The sequence below is a fragment of the Strix aluco genome, chromosome 20 (genome assembly GCF_031877795.1).
Source record: "Strix aluco isolate bStrAlu1 chromosome 20, bStrAlu1.hap1, whole genome shotgun sequence".
Classification (NCBI taxonomy): Eukaryota; Metazoa; Chordata; class Aves; order Strigiformes; family Strigidae; genus Strix; species Strix aluco.
Genome location: NC_133950.1, coordinates 5,706,079 through 5,724,490, shown reverse-complemented (window position 1 = coordinate 5,724,490; position 18,412 = coordinate 5,706,079). Strand labels below are relative to the sequence as shown.

The 18,412-nt window shown below is 45.5% G+C and overlaps 1 protein-coding gene across 2 annotated transcripts; it reads right to left on the bottom strand.

Annotated features, from left to right (window-relative positions):
* Positions 1-3,786: 3,786 nt before the first annotated feature.
* Positions 3,787-17,398, bottom strand: NELFB (negative elongation factor complex member B). 2 transcript variants are annotated; one of them, XM_074845969.1, is made up of 13 exons: positions 17,214-17,398; positions 16,833-16,996; positions 16,541-16,640; positions 15,051-15,281; positions 12,811-12,996; positions 11,349-11,461; positions 10,577-10,679; positions 9,501-9,596; positions 7,523-7,665; positions 6,454-6,560; positions 5,384-5,525; positions 4,480-4,588; positions 3,787-4,224 (listed from the first exon to the last, which is right to left on the bottom strand). In XM_074845969.1, the coding sequence occupies exons 1-13, from the start codon at positions 17,313-17,315 to the stop codon at positions 4,087-4,089; spliced, it is 1,734 nt and encodes a 577-aa protein (XP_074702070.1). In that variant the 5' UTR covers positions 17,316-17,398; the 3' UTR covers positions 3,787-4,086. The 2 variants fall into 2 exon arrangements, with proteins under 2 accessions (XP_074702070.1, XP_074702071.1); XM_074845970.1 differs by lacking the exon at positions 16,833-16,996 and having other exon boundaries at positions 17,214-17,342.
* Positions 17,399-18,412: the final 1,014 nt, after the last annotated feature.

The window sequence follows — 18,412 nt, the reverse complement described above, 5'->3', positions numbered from 1 at the left end:
AAATGTTAAAAAAGTGTTAATATGAAACTTGCACTCTTAATCATCAGATTGCTTTGTATCAGATTGCTAATGACTCATCACTAGGATTTTATAAACATTTCATTTTTAATTCTGTTAACCCTGATCAAACAACAGAGCTTTGGCACAGCAAACTGATACTAGTCTGAGGGGAAAAAAAACAATATTAAAACTACAAATAATAATAATTGTCTCCTGAGTTCTGGACTTTTTTTCTATGACAACAGCACAAGAACCAGCAAGGGTTGAGTCTGACTCAAGCTGAATGGTTGGTTACAGGAATTACCTTTCTTACTCCCTTGGCACAGAACTGACATTCGCAGATCCTGGAGAAGAAGGAAAGACACTGATACTCACTTCTGGGCTGCTGCCTTTGATGCAGGCGGGTGCAGAAACTGTGATGCTTTTCCTCTTTCCTGAGCACAGGCCCTGCTGATCAGGAGAAGCAGCGACATGGACTCCTCTCAGCGTAGCAGTCTATAAGCCCAGGTGAGGTACCTTTGCCCCTTGTGCAATTGTTTTGCAAGAAAAGGAAGCTGGTTTCACTGCATCCCGTTGTTCAGCTTTGTCCTCATCAAACTCCCCTTGCAGGTCCAGCAGGCCAAAATCCACCCACAGAGGTGGTTTAGTCGCTTTCTGGGAAGTTATCCTTCAAGATGAACTGACCTCGTTATCTTTAGTACAGTCTCTACATGCTAATGATACTCCTCTATTTGCTGATGGTCCTTCTTGCACTACAGAGGATGGTACCAGCCAGGTTTAAAATCTGATTCCCCTAGAAAGCAAGGAACTTTCCAACATCAGTGTCTCCAGCCGGAAAAATCTTATTATTAGGGGCTGACATATAAACCCAGCACAAAAGTAGAGGCAGTTTGTAAGTGAATTCCCAGCACACAAGATTGACAACAAGCTGCTCACAATGTGTGTGAGCCCCAGGTCCCTGCACACCCCAGGCTGAGCTGTGCTTTGCCCCCAGGCAGAGGCCACCAAGCCGCAAACGCTGCAGCTTGTAAAGACAAACTGTGACACAAGTGTAAAGAGGGAGCGATTCCAGCTCTCCATCCCATGCCAAACCGGGAGGGATTTCAAGCAGCAGCTTGTTACGGGCAGGATGGGCAGGACAGGCAGGGCAGCCACTACCCTCTAGTGTGCACCCACAGCAGCGCACGCTGCACAGCATCGGCTGGGGGCTACCTACAGAGACACCATAAAAAAGATTAAAAAATAATTCCCTTACACAGTCCAGCTGCGCTTCACCTGGTAGTTGTGCCACAGGACACCACCACCCAACCCCACAGCATCTGGGCGAGCAGAAGAGAGCGAGCTCTTCCAAGCAGGAACCCCAGAGCAGAGCCCAGAGGTGTCCTGGCCCTGGAGCAGCGGGAAGCCAGGATCCTGCAGCTGCAGCCAGCTCCTGCCCCAGGTTGTGCGGGGGCTTCCCCGTACAACAGGACTCTGGGTAATTTCTGGCACTGGAGTGAAACCATTCTCATCTCAAAGAATGGAAACAGACCAAGATGTTCACCGCCAAAACAATGGTTTCTGAAAAGCGTCGCCTCTAATCACACCTTTGTGCAGAAGGCAGGCCAGGAGAGCACGGACCAGCAGCCACCTCCACTCTCCACTGCCCAATTTCCCCTCCTCACCCGAAGCAGCCAACAGCCAGTTTGTGGTCTGGGATTCTATTTCTTTGTGGACCCAAAAACCTGGAAAAACATCACCAGCATGTATCTCAGTATGTGGGTACAGGCTGAAACACAAGAGGTTTTTCTACCAAGGAGTAAATGACACAGTCAGCCTGGATTAAAAGAAGTTTGTGCTGCAGGAGAGTGCCAAGTCAGCACGCGGTGTAAGGGAAACCTTTAGTGACAGAGAGAATCCCCAACACAAACCTAAAATAACCTTCGAGTCTGAGCAGAGCACGGGCTTGAGTAGGTTCATTGCGAAAAGTTTGCCAGCTGCGTGGGATGTTATTTTGTGTAAGTTACCATGACAGTTTAAACAGTTTAAAACCAAAACTTTGCAAAAAAGACCCGATTGTTATACCCAGTTCCTGTTTCCAACCACAGATGCCAGAAGCGCCGAGAGGCTGCCAAAGGTAATACTGACCCCAGGAGCTGCAGTGGAGATGAGGTGCACAAAGGCCTGTGGACTAAAGGACAGCACCCTTGTCTCACACACAGACTTAACCCATCTTCCCAGTTCTCCCACAAGATACAAACAAGTCCTTGCATAAAAAGAGAAATAAAGCACCAAGGTGCTGAAGACACATCACACTCACTTTCCTCATGCAGCTCTTGAGAACTCAGGAGGAAGAAAACCATGCAAAGAGGGAGTCAGCTTTGGGTGGGGAGGGATTTCCACCTCTACTTAACTAGCATCTGTTTATTTATCTTTTTTTTTTTTGACACAGCTTGAGGAAATATAAGTCTCATCAGCATGACTTGGCACTGGGAGTGCTCAAGTCCCAGGAAACAAGGGGTGATGGGGAAAAAAACCTCATCATATCCAGAAACATGATGGACAAGGGAGTGACACGGCATGGATGGGTAAATTCCAAGGGTTAATTGTGCCTGACAAACCCAATAACCTCTACGAAGAGGTGCCTGTCTTGGTGGATAGGGGCACATGGTGGGTAGCTTACCTTGACTTCAAACAGCTTTTGGCACAACTGTCTGAAGAATCCCTATAGCCAAATCATTTTGATACAGTTCAGATAGCTGCAGGGAAAACTGCCGGGACACCAGGCTCAGGGGGTTGCAATCAGCAGCACAAAGTCCAACTGGCAGCTTGTTACTTGTGGCATTCCTCGGGGGTCATTAATGGGGTTAATATTGTTTAATGCCTCTATTTACAACCTGAAGACAGAACACACCCTCAGCGAGTCTGCAAATGACACCAAGTTGTGGGCACGGCTGCTGCTCACAGGGACCCCCTCAACAGGCAGGAGAAACGGCCTCACAGAAACCGTGTGAAACTCAACACAGGTGAATACAAAGTCCTGCTCTTGAGCAACCTCACCCAGGCTGGTCCTGCTGTGAGTCAGGGCTGGACCTCAGACCCTCCAAGGTGCCTTCTTACCTGAATTATTCTGCGATTCAGAATAACTCACGTAGGCAGCTTCCTGCTTACGGGGGACTGGCAAGACTCTTTTCAGGCATATTGTACCTACTGAGAGCAGTGTGGAGTCTGTTGTAAGCTCACACAACTCATTCTTCTTCCATGTCCATCTTCCCGCATGCTCTACCTGAGGCTACACTGAGGCAGCAACAAAAGCAGAACAGGAATTAACTGTAACAGTGCAGACAGTGACACAAATGAGCCATGAAGAACAGGCTGTTTTTTCAAAGACAGAATTTCACTCCACCTACACTCAAACCCTATTGTCATTGGGGAATATGCTAATCTTGGGTTTTTTGACTGGCTCCAGGACTCATTTCAAGCTACTCCTTTGGAGAAAAGTGAGGAGAAAAGGGGAGAGAATGATTCAATTTCTGGCTGAGAAGATGGCTGTTGACTGCTTCTTGGTCTAGTGACAGCGGCGGACATCTCTGACTAATGCAGCACATCTTACCACGTACCAGAAGAGCCAGAACCTCAAACAGGAAATTGTATCAGCGGAGCTTATCTCCTCTGACATTTCCTCTGCTGAGCATCTTCTCCAGAGACCCAGAGGAGCAAACTAACGGCCGAAGAAAGCTATGGTTAGCCTTCAGGAGCAAAACACTCACTGATCAGTTCTTAAAGTAGAGTTTAAAAATACAATATGCCAAGCTTAAAAATACGCATTTTTTTTTGAAAAAAAATGTACAGTCAGATTTTAAGTGAATCTACAAGACAACACTCAGCCATCTAAGAAAAGTAAACCTTTGCAATGCACTGCATACAGAGTTTTCTAACCAGCAAGAGCCAGTGAGTTAGGTAAACTGCAGTGATTCCTGAATGAGCTTCAGTGGCTTTTTTTTGTTTCCACCCTATAGGCAGAGACACTTGAAAGGCAGCACAGTGCCTTCACGCTGCAGAGCACTAAGTTAGTTCTTCTGCTGTCTCACTCTTGCACTACATAGCTCAGCGTGAGGCTGGTGTGGGCACAGTGGGCAAGGGCAGTTCCATGGAGGGAGTCTCAGTCACTTCGGCTGGACTTGGCTTGCGAAGCTCCAGTTTCTCAGTGAGTTGGTTATAAAGCTCCTTCACAGCTTCCCCACTCTGCAGAATGAGAATTAGGGAGGGGAAGACCAGAAGAGTCATACTTCATTCTAGCTGGTACTAGCTAGAACATTAAGTATGCAATTACCCTCTGTGTTTTAACACAAGCCAACACAGAGAAAGGAAGTTACAAGGTAATTAAGACACAACTTGGTACACTTGGAGAGCAGAGCTCATGTTCCATTAAGCAACGTCTGGAAAGGCAGCTGCTTTCATTTGCAATTAATTTTCCCTTTCTTATGCTTCCCTTCTTACCTGCTTGGTGGGTTCCAAAGCCTTCTGGAGAGACTCTAATTTGGCAGGCGCCACTTTGTGATGCAAATGAAGCAGCAGTCTTAGCACATGTCTATGTACATTCTCCTTTCTGCAAAAAGCAATTTTAAAGCAGAGTAACTGATACAAACACCACCTTGAAAACAGGAAAGCTACAGTAACACTACCAGAATAATTCACAGACTGGCAGCTTTGTTGTAATTTTCCAAAACACCAGAGAATTGTAGCCTGCATGCTACAGAGTGCTAACGCTGCCTTAGACTTTGAAGCAATTCATGTCATTATTCAACAAGAGTGGACTAACTGTAGCAACCACGAGGAAGGAGGGGGAGATTTTAAGCACGTGGCAGCAGCTGGTCCCTGCTGGACAGACCATATGTACACGCAGGAGGATGTTCATCCCTCTGTATGTGTGGAGGAAGCGGCAGCAGCAGCAGCACACGCTGCTCTGCCGGAACAGCAGTTCTAGTCACTTTTAGGGAAGGCTTCTGGGGGTTAGGTCTGGTCTGCAGGCCACCACTTGAACCACACTGACTTCACACAATTAACAGATACAAACAGATTTTCTGTGTGCAGCTGATACCGCTGAAGTGAACTCTCCATATTCAGAGCTACTGCAAAGCATGAGGATGTTGTCCTTTGCAACTCCGACTTATGAATAATGAATTACAATTTAGGTAATAATTCATAATCAACACTTAACAATTTTGCTGATAAAAACTTGATCACAAAATATAAGCCTTTCCTTAAAAGAAAACAGCATCAGGCTAATATTTCCACTATATGTCAAGAGTTTGCTGAACTATTAAGCTATAGTTCAAATCACTATAACCTCTCTCAGGTGTCCTCACTTTCCACACTTCCCCCCGAGGAAAATCAGATTTACCTTGAGCAGGCAGTGAGAAAGAAGCCATCAAAGAGACTGGTGCAGAACTCCTCAAGTGCAAATTCATCACCCAGCAGTGTGAGGTTACCAGTAAGCAGATGCAGAAAAATATCACCAAAGGCCAAGTCACTGAATGTCTCAACTATACAACGTAAAAAGGAAAGAGACTGAGACTGACAAGGGTGTGCCAAAACCTGACATCACAGCAGAATTCCTGCTGAAAACTTCTCAGTGACATTTCCTTTTAAAACAGGTAGCCGGGGCAGGTGGCTTTGATCTTTCAGACATAAATGATTAGGAGAAGAGGGGTGAGAAGAATATGTAGAAAGCCCATGTCTCCATCGAGGCTGAAGTCACAGAGCAGCTTGCTCCTGCCAAAATCACAAAGTCCCCTACTCTGTTCATGGCCACATTCACCTCCTTGCACTCCTCAGACCCCATGGTGAGGAGATACAAATCACTTACCAGTGGAAAACCCACCCATGTAAATGAGCTGACAGTTCAGCAAAGGGTTCACAGAACACCAGAGCTGCGGTGAGGGAGTGAGAAGTGAACCCCTGCCATCATTACCAGGAGCCACAATTCCTAAGAGTGCTTCAGATCTCTCATGCAACTTACCCCAGAGAAGTCAGTGAAGAAGGTAATCCCAGGGAAGAATGTCAGTCCTGCTTTGTTACATTTTTTTTCACCACAGAAAGCTAAGTCCCAAGAATTTCTGGCCACCTGCAATTACTATGAGCAGTGGCAGAATTAAGCCACCTGCTTTTTATTTTTCAGATTCATTCCAAACAGTTCTCAACTAATCTCATTGTTAATACAGCTTTTGATCTAAGTAACCACTGACCTTCAGCCACTACCCCTAAACTCTTGGATGAGCAGAAAAGTATCCTAATTGCAGGTGCAAAACAAGCAAACACTTCTGGAGGGCCTTACAACTAAGTCACCAGAAAAGCCAAAGGGAGAAGATCATGTCTGAGTCTGAAATCACTTTCACTCCAGGTTTACTTGCCTCCTGGGTCTCCAGTACACGGCAAACAGCTATACAATAGAAGATGAGACAAAAAACTTACCTAGTGCTGGCAGAAGCCTAAGGAAAGCGTTCTTGTTCCTCTGTTTAGTGATGTGAAGGATGTAATACAGCCCAATCTCACAAGCTATTCTATTCTCCTGCAAGAATCTGTTATGGCAGAAGCAAAGTTTCTTAATCAATAAAGCTAAAACAGATATTTTTTTTTCCCCCCTTAAAAAAAGGGTTTAAAATACCATTGGTTAGCAGTCAAGCAGTTAGAGCAGTGGCTGACCTCAAACCCACTGAAGAGCAGCTATTCAGTGACTGAGTAGATGACCATCACTATGTTCACTACCATGGTCCCAAAAAATTTACCATTCAGCAAACATTGTGCTGTCTCACAATCAAACAGTTGGATTTGATTGTGAACGTTTATGATAGTATTAAGGATAAAAGCGCTATTCAAAATGGGTTTTAGAAGAAGGCCAAATACTCAAAAATTATACAAAGTCCAATACTGTTTTGTTTTAGTTTCCCAAAGGTCAAATATCAACACTGTCATAGAGGAGAGTACAACTACCAGGATACAGTACTCCAGATTCCAGCCTACGGATGAGAATTGTGCTGAAAACTAGTGCAAGATCTGAACACAACACAGCACACAGAGGTTTTATTTAACTTTTTGCCATCCCTGGAGGGATAGGTTACCGACAGAGAATGAGTGTCTGTGTGACAAAAATGCAAACTTTACTCTTCAGAACCAAGCACGGGCACTCATCCAGGCTGCACCCAAATATCACTCCAACACTCATCATTCACTGACTGGGAAGCGACACAGCAGCATATTTGAAAGCAGTAATACCAAATAGTTTCATATTCAATCTGCCAAAAGAATGGTTGTTAAAAGAAGTATTATTTTTTGTAGATAAATTTTATTTGAGAAATCATTGTGGGAATCTCTTCTGCTAAAGGAACAGTTCTGGCTTGGTTAACCAGGACTAAATCTAACTCCAAGAAGGTTTTCATTTTAACACATACAGTGTTTTTTCCTGACAGTGCTGGCTGGCTCCTTAATGTTTGACTTTGGTAACAAGACTACATGTACAAAGGTGGTAAGGCAGGTTACATACTTGGTGTAAGCTTCAGGAATGGTGCTGGGGTAGGGAATTGGTCCCTTCTCCTCCGAGGGCAGTTTTTGATCAACATTGAACGTGTGGTCATCCACCACAAAAGACATCAGCATAGGCAAGAACTTTGTGATCAACTCAGCTTCCTTAGAGGGATGGAAGAACAGAGGGAAAGAACAGTGCTTTCATCCAGCAGTTCACACCATGTAATGGTCCCAGCATACCGTAACAAACAGTGAGGCAATATTATGAGCCCCATCCGACACTTAGGAAAACAAGATTTCAGACATTCAGTTCCAGTCAAAATTCTTGAATAATTCACTTCCACGTGTTCCACTGGTAATTAGGAAAAATGTACTTCATCTCCTCTACAGAAACACTCTTGCTTAAATCCTTTCTTTTGACAATTAAGTAGCATGTCTTCTGAGAGATCTTCTCAGAATCACAGAATCATCAAGGTTGGAAAAGACCTTGAAGCTCCTCCAGTCCAACCATGAACCTCACACTGACCGTTCCCAACTCCACCAGATCCCTCAGCGCTGGGTCAACCCGACTCTTCAACCCCTCCAGGGATGGGGACTCCCCCCCTGCCCTGGGCAGCCCATTCCAACGCCCAACAACCCCTTCTGCAAAGAAATCCTTCCTAAGAGCCAGTCTGACCCTGCCCTGGCGCAGCTTGAGGCCATTCCCTCTTGTCCTGGCGCTGGGTCCTTGGCTCAAGAGACTCATCCCCCCTCTCTGCACCCTCCTTTCAGGGAGTTGTAGAGGGCCATGAGGACTCCCCTCAGCCTCCTCTTCTCCAGACTAAACCCCCCCAGTTCCCTCAGCCGCTCCCCATCAGACCTGTGCTCCAGACCCTGCACCAGCTCTGTTGCCCTTCTCTGGACACGCTCGAGTCATTCAATGGCCTTTTTGGAGGGGCCCAAAAACCAAAAAATATCTTTTCCAATGCTGCAAGCACTGCATGTTAAGGATGGTACCTAACTGCTTTTATCAAGAATTACAAATCGGTTTGTTCATTCCCCAAACTGACACGGATCAGTGCACAGCTAGAATAGCAACAATAAAGAGCATGTCCTCGTACAAGGCAGATCAACCTATGTTGTATCAGATTCACAGAGTGGGAGGTTACAGCTTGTGACAATCACAGATTTAAAATACAGGTTTGGAGATTCCCTGTAGGAAAAATGTCCATAGCTTCTTCCTAAGAGATTCAGGAGAGCACCTCTGCAAGTCAAATCGCTCCTGTTGCAGTTCCAGTCACTCTCGCTGTTACAATCTGATTATTAATGCACACCCTTCCTTGTGGTAAATTTAAATGTGCGATGAGCCAGAAATATATATTTTGGAGGCTTCAAATGTCCCCCTAGGTAGCCATTTGTTGCTTTATAGTTCAGAACAGAAAGAGTGAATTTCTCTTTGTTGTGTGACACCATGGTTACCCTTCCTGCCATCAGTTGAACATACCTGCTCCCAAACTACGCTAGGGTTGCCTATAATACTGCACAAAGTATTTCCAAAGCATGGAAAAGATTGTAGCTGAATGCGGCACTGCACAAAATTGCTACAACAGATATCCGGAAGGGAAAAACTTCTTATATCTATGAAAAGCTGCTACACTGCTATCAGAGTTTCAGACCAGCCTCTGAAATCCTGCTTTCCTCATACAAGATCCGTTTTACAAACTTGTTAGTTGTGTAGAAGTTTCCAGGAACAATGAGCAACCACTGAAGAATTTAATAGAGGTACAGTTTGATTATAAAACAGTAAGGGCCAGGCATTTATGTAAATAAAAAAGCAGGTGAACAAAGCTTACAGCTTGTCCACTTGAGCTGCTGCTCTGTGACAACTTAGATGTTTTCTCTAAGAAAGTTACGAAGAAAGGTATGCAGAACGAATGCTAAATCAGGGATGCAATAAAATAATGAACAAGTCTAAATTTGTTTAATTCTGTTAGATTCTAAGCTTCAAAATGGCTCACCATTTTCGGTTCCTTGAAGACTTGACTGTCAATCATGTCCCAGGCCCCCTGTCCCAAAGACAGCATCCTAAGGAGCAGCAGCAGATCCGGGCTTTCCTCGAATGTTAAGGGAAGGAGAAAAACAGCTATTTTTGATCTTCCACAAGTTGCACATACAGATTTTTATTTGGAAGGAGTGGTTGATATTCAAAGCTCTCCTGCCTTAGCAGCTTTATCCAAGACTGCTAGAGGCATTCAGTTCTCTGATTTAATTGACAGCTGATTCCTCAAATAGGAATCAAATAACAGACACACCTGGGATTTGTGTTTTTTTGTAACATTTTATAACGTGCCAAGAAGTATGCAGCCGATCTCATCACAACATTGTTTTTAAACATGTTGAGCCAAATTAGTGTACTGAAATATAACGTGTGACAGGATAAATCAAGTCATCTCAGCAGAAGTAAGAAAGGAAAAGCATGCGTAAGAATGACAATGGTTTTTCATTTATACTGTGCCCTGAAACCAAAACAATTTTCAGTTTTGAACTGTCATGAGGAAGTTACTCAATTCAACAATAAAATTTAACAACTCAGGGATAAAACCAGCAAATGCCTCACACTGTTCAGAGACCTGTAAGGCCACCTGCCTTTAACATTTAAGCACCTCCTGCTTGCAGGAACTGTATTATATCGCAGCCAACAGACCAGAACAGTGTAAACTAATCCATCACATTTACTGTGGCAGGGAAAAAAGGCTGCTGCTGTTAGGCAAACCGATGGCCAGACAAAGCAGGAAGGCACACATTCTATATACGATTCTATATATGCATAGCTGTTAGGATAGAATGAGCCATGCAAAGAATTCGTTGTCAATTCGGAGAGCTCCAAAATGCCCGTCTCCAAGCAGCGCTCCTGCAGAGCTCTAAGGTATGTGCTAAAAACAGATATCACACAAATATCACATTTCCCTTATTTCAATTTACACACAGATTTGAGAACTTAATTGTACTTCTTCTACAGTGCCAGCCCTTTGTTGATGAATGCTACTCAATTAAGACTATAGTTCAGACGAGGCACACAAGCTGCAACACTCACCCTGGGTAAGGTGTCCTGCCCAACCAGGTCTTGCAGGTGCCTTATGGTACTCAAGGCTAAGGTGTTAATGGCAAAGGGATCGCACAGGATCATAGATAAGTCCCTGAGAAGCAAATATCAAATACATGTCATACATAACAAACAACCCTACCATACAGTGTCATATCCGGCTGTAGGACACCACTGTGTTTCACCAGCGTAAGATCAGCCTATTCTCTGTTGTAATCCTGTCAACCATCAGATGTAGCATCAAAGTAGCGTGTGTGAGTGTGTGTACACTGTATTTTTATAAGCACATGCACACTCCTGTGCTTAAGAAGAGAGGTAGACACAGGGCAAGGACTGTAACGATACCCTTACTATGATAACGGAAAACCTAAATTTCTGTCTTTTGTTACCTACAGGTGTCCAACTGATGAACCTTCTCTTGCCATGTAAAAACACCACAAATGTTATTTCTTTGACTTCAAAGGGCATGTTACCTGAAACAATTAGTAAACGTCTTGTGCGCTGAAGTCAAGCAGGAGAGCTCCCGCAGCCAGCTACAGGCCACAGGGGAGACTCGAGGGTGGTAACTTCAGCCGTACAAGCTACGTCACCAGAACAGGCCTGGCTATGCCCCAGTGCATTAATGCTCTGGATGTGACCGCACAGAACAGCTACTGGCTGTTAGCTGGCTCTAGGGAAGAATTAACACCTACAATACCCGTCAGATGTTGTGACTGCCAGGGACCCATTTTCAGTTTCTCAATAAACAGCCCAAGCGCCTTACCCCAACACTTGTTCTTGTCCTTTCTTCACTCCATCCAGAAACCCTTGTAATTCCCGAGCTCTCTTGTTGTCCACAAACTTCTCCCGAATGCAAGCGTCAAGGCACCAGGTGAACTGTTGTAAAAAAGGAGAAAGCTTTATGGAACACAGCAACTCAGTAAATCAGCAATAAAATACACAATGTCAGAGAAAACAGGTTCGAATGACCTCCAAATATCTGGAATTAATACGTTTTGTTATTATACTTTGGTATGGCAGCAAGCTGATCACAAATACAGAGGTCAGAAATATGCCATTCCCAAAAGAGGTCAGAGATAAGTTAACCTGGAGTCACTTTCTCCCCTCCCAAGAAAGGAATTCCCTGGCAATAAAGAGGCATGAACAAAATACACTGCTGCCCAGCACCCCTGGTCAATGAGGATTTACACAAGTAGGAGGCTGACAAAGCAGCATCACTTAGCAGAAATAATTTAGCCATTGCAATACCACAAGCAGGGGATATTAACAGTGGAGGTGCTTCTGCTTCAGAGCTGTATTATCAAAATGGAAAAAGACAGTTAAGGGAAATGTTTCATCTGACCTAAAATTAAGGACTTTTTTCCTCTTTCGGAAAACAACATATAATTTCCCCCAACATTTCAGCTCTCAAAAAAGAACAGCTTGCTGAATTTTTGAAATGCTTTCATCGTGGCTTCCTCTCCTTGCAGCAGCCACTGCATTTTGCAGTGGCAAAATGAGACCACTGAAAACGATCTGCAACTTGAACAAGAATTGCCCTTTTTTATTCAGTCACTGTCTGTATACTGATTTTGGGACTCCTGATTAGAAGATATTGAAAAACATGCAGTAACATCATCACTCTAGGACATATTCCCTATAAGCTGAATACACATAAAACTTAGCAACGTTACTTAAGAGAAAAAGCTTTGTTCTAGGATCAGAGTGATGCTGACCACAGATAAAGGACAAGTAGCAAGATCCTGGTGTAACATTAACAACACATATGTCACCCCCCAATATTTCAATAGTTTAATGTTTTCTTATAATTCAAGATCCAAAGTACTTAGTGTTACACACAGTTTACTGACAGATGGAGTATATCACACCAGGCACAACAGGGAGGGAAGCAAGATTGGATTAAGAAGCTGGGGCTAACTAATGTTTTTATTTTTTGCAGCATCTACATAGGGCAGATTAGATGTTGTGTTTAATACTGCACAAGTACCAGAAATTTGAATGATTTATGGGTTATGAAATGAAAGCAAGCTGCTGCTTAACCAAGAGGAAATTTTCATCTGAGGTTCCAAGGAATATAAGATGACTTTTGGGTTCAAGGTCTGAACTCTCTTCACAAAGAGGAGTCATCTCTGGACTAAAGTCCCACAGGGCAGCAGATACGCACAGGACTGAGTGCAACAGAAAACCTTCCAGTAATACTCCTACCTGTCCCACATGATTAATACCTTATGACAGGGGTCAACGTTGCAGATTTCATTGACTTCCAGGTCATGCAGCGACATCAGGAGCTCTGCCCGTAGCGTGCAGTAATGAACATTCCTTGTACGAAGGAACAATGTTCTCAGAAACTGCAACACCATATCATAGAGCTTCACATTCTTACCAATCATCTGGGTCAGCTTCTGAACCACCTAAACCCAAAATGGAAAAAACGTGCACTCAGTATAAGAGATACTGTTATTTCACCTACATAAAACATGTGTTAATTCTTCTACATGATTTATTAAGATGGAAACATCCACATTGACCTGAGTTCCTGAAAGGGATCTATTTTACACGAAGATTTCCAAAAGCATTTGTTCAAGAGATGTTCACCAAATCTTTCACAGCCATAATGAAAGAATAACGACTATCAAGAAAAGGCTCTCTTGCAAAAGGAAGTGGAGGCATTTGTAAAATAAGGTGCTCAGTTATGTGAAACAGGTAAGAACCAGTACCCCTTATTGATGAATATCATTTACAATTATTGTAACATGAACAAACCTCACTTTTCTTTAGAAGTCTTTTAGTATTTCTATCTACCTTTAGGCTATGAGAATGAAGGTGAAGGCTTCTTTGGGACAGAGTTAAATTTCTTCATAGTAATTTGTATGGGGCTATGTTTTGGATTTGTGCTGAAAACAGTGTTGATAACATGGGGATGTTTTAGTTCTTGCCGAGCAGCCAGCAGGTACAGAGTCAAGGCCTTCTGGCTCCTCACACCGCCCCACCAGCGAGCACTCTGGGGGTGCACAAGGAATCGGGAGGGGACAGAGCCGGGACAGCTGACCCCAGGGACATCCCATGCCATGTGACATCGTGCTCAGCCATAAAACCGGGGTGGAGGTTTGGGGGAGTGGTGCTGCTCAGCAACTGGCTGGGCATCAGTTGGTTGGTGGTGAGCAACTGTTTTCATTTGCATTGCTTGTTTTTCTTGGGTTTGATTTGCCTCGCCCATTGCTGTTTGTTTCCTTCTGATTTTTTTTTTTTTAATTATTAAACTGCTTTTAGTTCAACCCACAAGCTTCTTTCTTTTACCCTTCCAATTCTCCCCCCAGTCCCACCAGGGGAGGCCGTGAGCAAGACTGTGGTGCTCAGTTGCCAACTGGGGTTAAACCACAAGTCTGCAGTGTAAACCTGAAGCAAACTGCACCAGAACACTTAACACTAAATGGGCTTTTGAAAGCAAAACAGACCCAAACCAAACACCCCACGTAACAGACGGGCTACCCTCTCTGAAATTAAAGCTTTATACTGCCTTATCACTGAAATTTCTTAGCACTCTTGATAGCAAGGTCCTTACAGAAAGTCTGATATTTCCTTTTTGGAGCAAAAGCCCCCTGAGGTAAAGCGACACGTTATAGCTGAACCACTCTACTGGCTTGCTGTTGCCAAGAAGAGGAGGGCCCCACTCCTTCTAACACCTCTGCCACTGTTCCCTCCCACATCAAGCCTGCCTGCAGAATCCAGCCCACCTCCTTGCAATGGCTTTGGTGCCAGCTGATCTCTTCTTTGAGCAGATCCAACTCACTGTCTTGGAAAACTACTTACTGGGTTTATTTACTAGAGTTTCTGTAGCAATTACCGAGCTGAATCAGCTCATGGAAGGGTCTGATAATCACCAGAGCTACAGGTAGGGAGGGGAGGAGCAGCACCTGCCCTTCCTGTGTCTGAGTGTTGGATCAGCTCAGCCACCTCATGTAACTCCATTCAAAGAGCAACTTTTCTAAATGCCAGCTTAGCTACCACTTTCAATGTCCCTTTCCATTTTTATGAAAAAAATAAAAATAAAAGCTTCTGTTGGTCTCTGTCCTGCTAAACAAAAACCCACAAAAGTCCTAAGAAAAGAAATTTAAGATATTCAAACTGATTTGATAGAGATGCTCAGCCTTCAGAACAGCTGAGGGGTATTAAAGCCAGACTGAGCAATAACAGAAAAAATGTGTCCTTCCTATTTTTTTAAAAGTTCATAAACAGCTTAGAACACTAATCAATTATTACACAGCACTGTTAAAATAATTCCTGCTGCTTTCATCAAGATATGTAGGAGAAAACGCTCTGGTATTTCTTGCAAATACTTTGTCTAGCCAAACAACTTTAGTAGCAAAGCTGGGTGGGTGAAAATTACACCGTTATTTGATGAGGTTGACTGAAAGCTGATGAATTCCATTCACAAGCATGTTGTAAGAGGTTTCCTTGTCCTTACCTCTCCTTGACGTCTTGTTTTGGGAGACGGACTGAAGAAATTGTGCAAAACAGAGATATCATTGCTGAAGAGAATATTTTCTTTCTCCAGGATATATTGCTTCAGCAGTGGAGATACCTCATCGCCAAACAGAGCCTGGTTATCCTGCCAAATCTGACGCTTCACCTCCACTGCACATGCTTTATACAAATCCTTATCGGCCATTACTAACTTCAGCTTCTTTTCAGGGACCTATGATCAACAGAGCAGTTACCAAGGGGCAGAGCAGCTTACCCGCCTGATTGTCCAAGTAGTAAAATGTCTAAATCATAATCTCAGACTGTTTGGTAATTTATACAACAATGCAATTAAACAGCAGGCAGTATCACAGACTCATCTTTTGCCTTCCCTACTCCTGTAACAGTAAGCCAGTCCTAAGACACTTAAGACTTCCTTTAAACCTATGATGCTAAGATTTGGGGTGATGTTTCAAAACTCAGTAACTTACAGAAGTTCTAGTAGCAGTTTTGAATCCATTACCTTAAGTACAATATGCTGTTTTTAATAAGGCTGCTCCTAAAGATTCTTGTTTCACAGATCTGAATCTCACTCCTATCTATTTCTAGTTGCATTTTTCAAATCTTATTTTCCACTTGTCATAGATTTTTAAATCAGCTGTGGAAAAATTCACCTATCAGTGAACTGGACTACTTTTAGGAAGCTGCATGTATTGAATAAAATAGGGAAACAGAATCACAGAATCATCTCGGTTGGAAAGGACCTTGAAGATCACAACCGTTAACCTCACACTGACAGATCCCAACTACACCAGATCCCCAAGCGCCATGTCAACCCACCTCTTGAACCCTTCCAGGGATGGGGACTCCACCACCTCCCTGGGCAGCCCATTCCAACGCCTGACTACTACCCGTTCTGTAAAGAAATGCTTCCTAATATCCAGTCTAAACCTTCCCTGGCGCAACTTGAGGCCATTCCCTCTTGTCCTATCGCTTATTACTTGGTTAAAGAGACTCGTCCCCCCTCTCTGCACCCTCCTTTCAGGGAGTTGGAGAGGGCCATGAGGTCTCCCCTCAGCCTCCTCTTCTCCAGACTAAACAATCCCAGTTCCCTCAGCTGCTCCTCATACGACCTGTACTCCAGACCCTGCACCAGCTCCGTTGCCCTTCTCTGGACACCCTTGCAACAGGCCATTATCTTTACTGATAATTGAAGGCTAACACCAACCAAGAATATGAAACAATGAATCAGTCTGCGGAACAAAACAGATTGACATTATCTGCCCAGTCAACAGTGTAGTTGCTTGTTTCTGAATTAGTCTACAAAGTTGCTATTGGATACAAGCACATAGTAAATCTTCAGTCATTTCCTAACGCTGAATGGCAAACTTGCAGAAGCTCTGCAGACGGAGCATGCAGCCCAGCCAACGGCACAGCTAAGAGAAGCTGTACAACAAGGTGTAACTGAACAGGCCAACGGCGGAGCAGTTTTACCTTGGGCAAGTGCTTCATGACACACATTACCACAGGCTGTATGGAAGGCATCTTGACCAGGGAAAAGCTCTTCTCTAGGAGATCTTCCAACTTCTTGTATCTGAAAACATGTAAGAGCAAGAGACTAAGCACCATGTTACAGTGAAGGAGCGATGTGGCTCATCTCAAAGCCAGCGGAACTCGATCCACCCAGAACCTCACTCGTCTCTGCAGAAGTTACTCGTCCACTGTAACCCATTTCCACACAAAATTCCCAGCTCGCTCCGAATAACCAGCAAGACTGCCGACAAACCTCTCCTCAAGTTTCCCTTCCAAAGCGATGGCAGAGACCCTCTCCAGCAGCTTCTCCCTCAGCTCGTCGAACACCGACTGGTGGAACTCCAGCCGGGGGGTGCCGTGCAGGTCCAGGAAGGGCAGGGCCGACTGCAGCGAGGGCAGCAGCACTCCATTCTCTGTCTGCCAACACAAACACCGGACAGGGGCGAGGTGGGGGGTTACCCGGCTCTGCCAGCCACCAAACCACAGCAGGGACTGCTAAAGACATGCCGGGAGGAAAACCCCCACAAAACAGGCCCCACTTCGGGCCCTCTGTTGCCCCCCCCCCCCCCCCCCAGCCGCGGCCCCTCATGGGCGGCCCCCGCCGCGCGGGCACCTCCATAGCGCCCCGGCCCACCTGGAACTGCTCGATGGCCTTCAGCGGCTCCGTGCAGTTGGTCAGCGTCTCCTTCAGGTCCTCGCCGTTGGCCACCCCCAGCTCCTGCAGCCCCGCGTACATGGCGGCCTGGCCGGGCCCCGCCGGGCCCGCTCCCGCCACAGCTCCCGCGGGCCGCCCCGCTCTCGGGCCCCCCAGCGCAGCGCGGTCCGTCGCTCCTCGGCGCCCCGCGGAACCCGCTCCGCCGCACAAAGGTTCCGCCCTCACTGCTCCGGGACTCCCGGGCTCCCGGCGCCGGGGAGCTGCTGCGGCTGCCGGTGAGCTCAGGGGAAGGCCCCAGGGGACCCTGCTCCAAGGCGGGAGCCCGGCAGCAAGTGTCGGGGTTGCTGCGGGAGCGTGAGGCGTCCCCCCGAGCCGGGCGGCCACCGCTGCTGGGCAGACCCCTGGCAGACCGCGGTGAAAACGAGAAAAGCTGCCAAAAGCAGCTTGACAAAGGAGAAATGGCCTTTCCTACCATGGTTTGACCTTTGCAGGCCTGTACTTTCGGGATAGCGGCTACAGAGTGGGGGAAAAAAAAATCCCAATTTGTCCTTCATGAGATCTACAGCCAGGCACCAGGATTGTACAGAGCTGTGCCAGCCCAACCCATCGCAGAAACCCCTCAGGATGTTCCCCTCTTATCAATCTTTTAGCTCCTCTTCAAGGGTACAGTCCTTAGCAAGGCCTGCAGCGTTTATACGAAGTATCAGGCTCACACACAGAGCCAGTGATCACAGAATCACAGAATCATCTCGGTTGGAAAAGCCCTTGAAGCTCCTCCAGTCCAACCATTAACCTCACACTGACCGTTCCCAACTCCACCAGATCCCTCAGCACTGGGTCAGCCCGACTCTTCAACCCCTCCAGGGATGGGGACTCCCCCCCTGCCCTGGGCAGCCCATTCCAACGCCCAACAACCCCTTCTGCAAAGAAATCCTTCCTAATATCTAGTCTAAACCTTCCCTTCCCCTGATGAGTGGTCCTCCTTAGATCAGTGCAGTACATTCGGCCTAAATGAAAGTATCGCTATAGCTTAGGCTTTAACCCAAACATACGGTTTTACTTAGTCTACACCTGGGCATGAGCAATCAGCCAACCACCACAGTGTGAGCAGCCACTCCACCCATCCCCACTGCAGCATTTCTTTGAGACAGGAGGATGCCTGGGGCACCTGGTTTACC

Coding starts and splice junctions, on each gene's coding strand:
- NELFB (XM_074845969.1), bottom strand. CDS start 17,315: ATGTACGCGGGGCTGCAGGAGCTGGGGGTGGCCAACGGCGAGGACCTG. Junction 4,589..5,383: donor TTTCTCACTGCCTGCTCAAG/GTAAATCTGATT, acceptor TGCTTTTTGCAG/AAAGGAGAATGTACATAGAC. Junction 4,225..4,479: donor CTTTGGAACCCACCAAGCAG/GTAAGAAGGGAA, acceptor CTCATTCTGCAG/AGTGGGGAAGCTGTGAAGGA.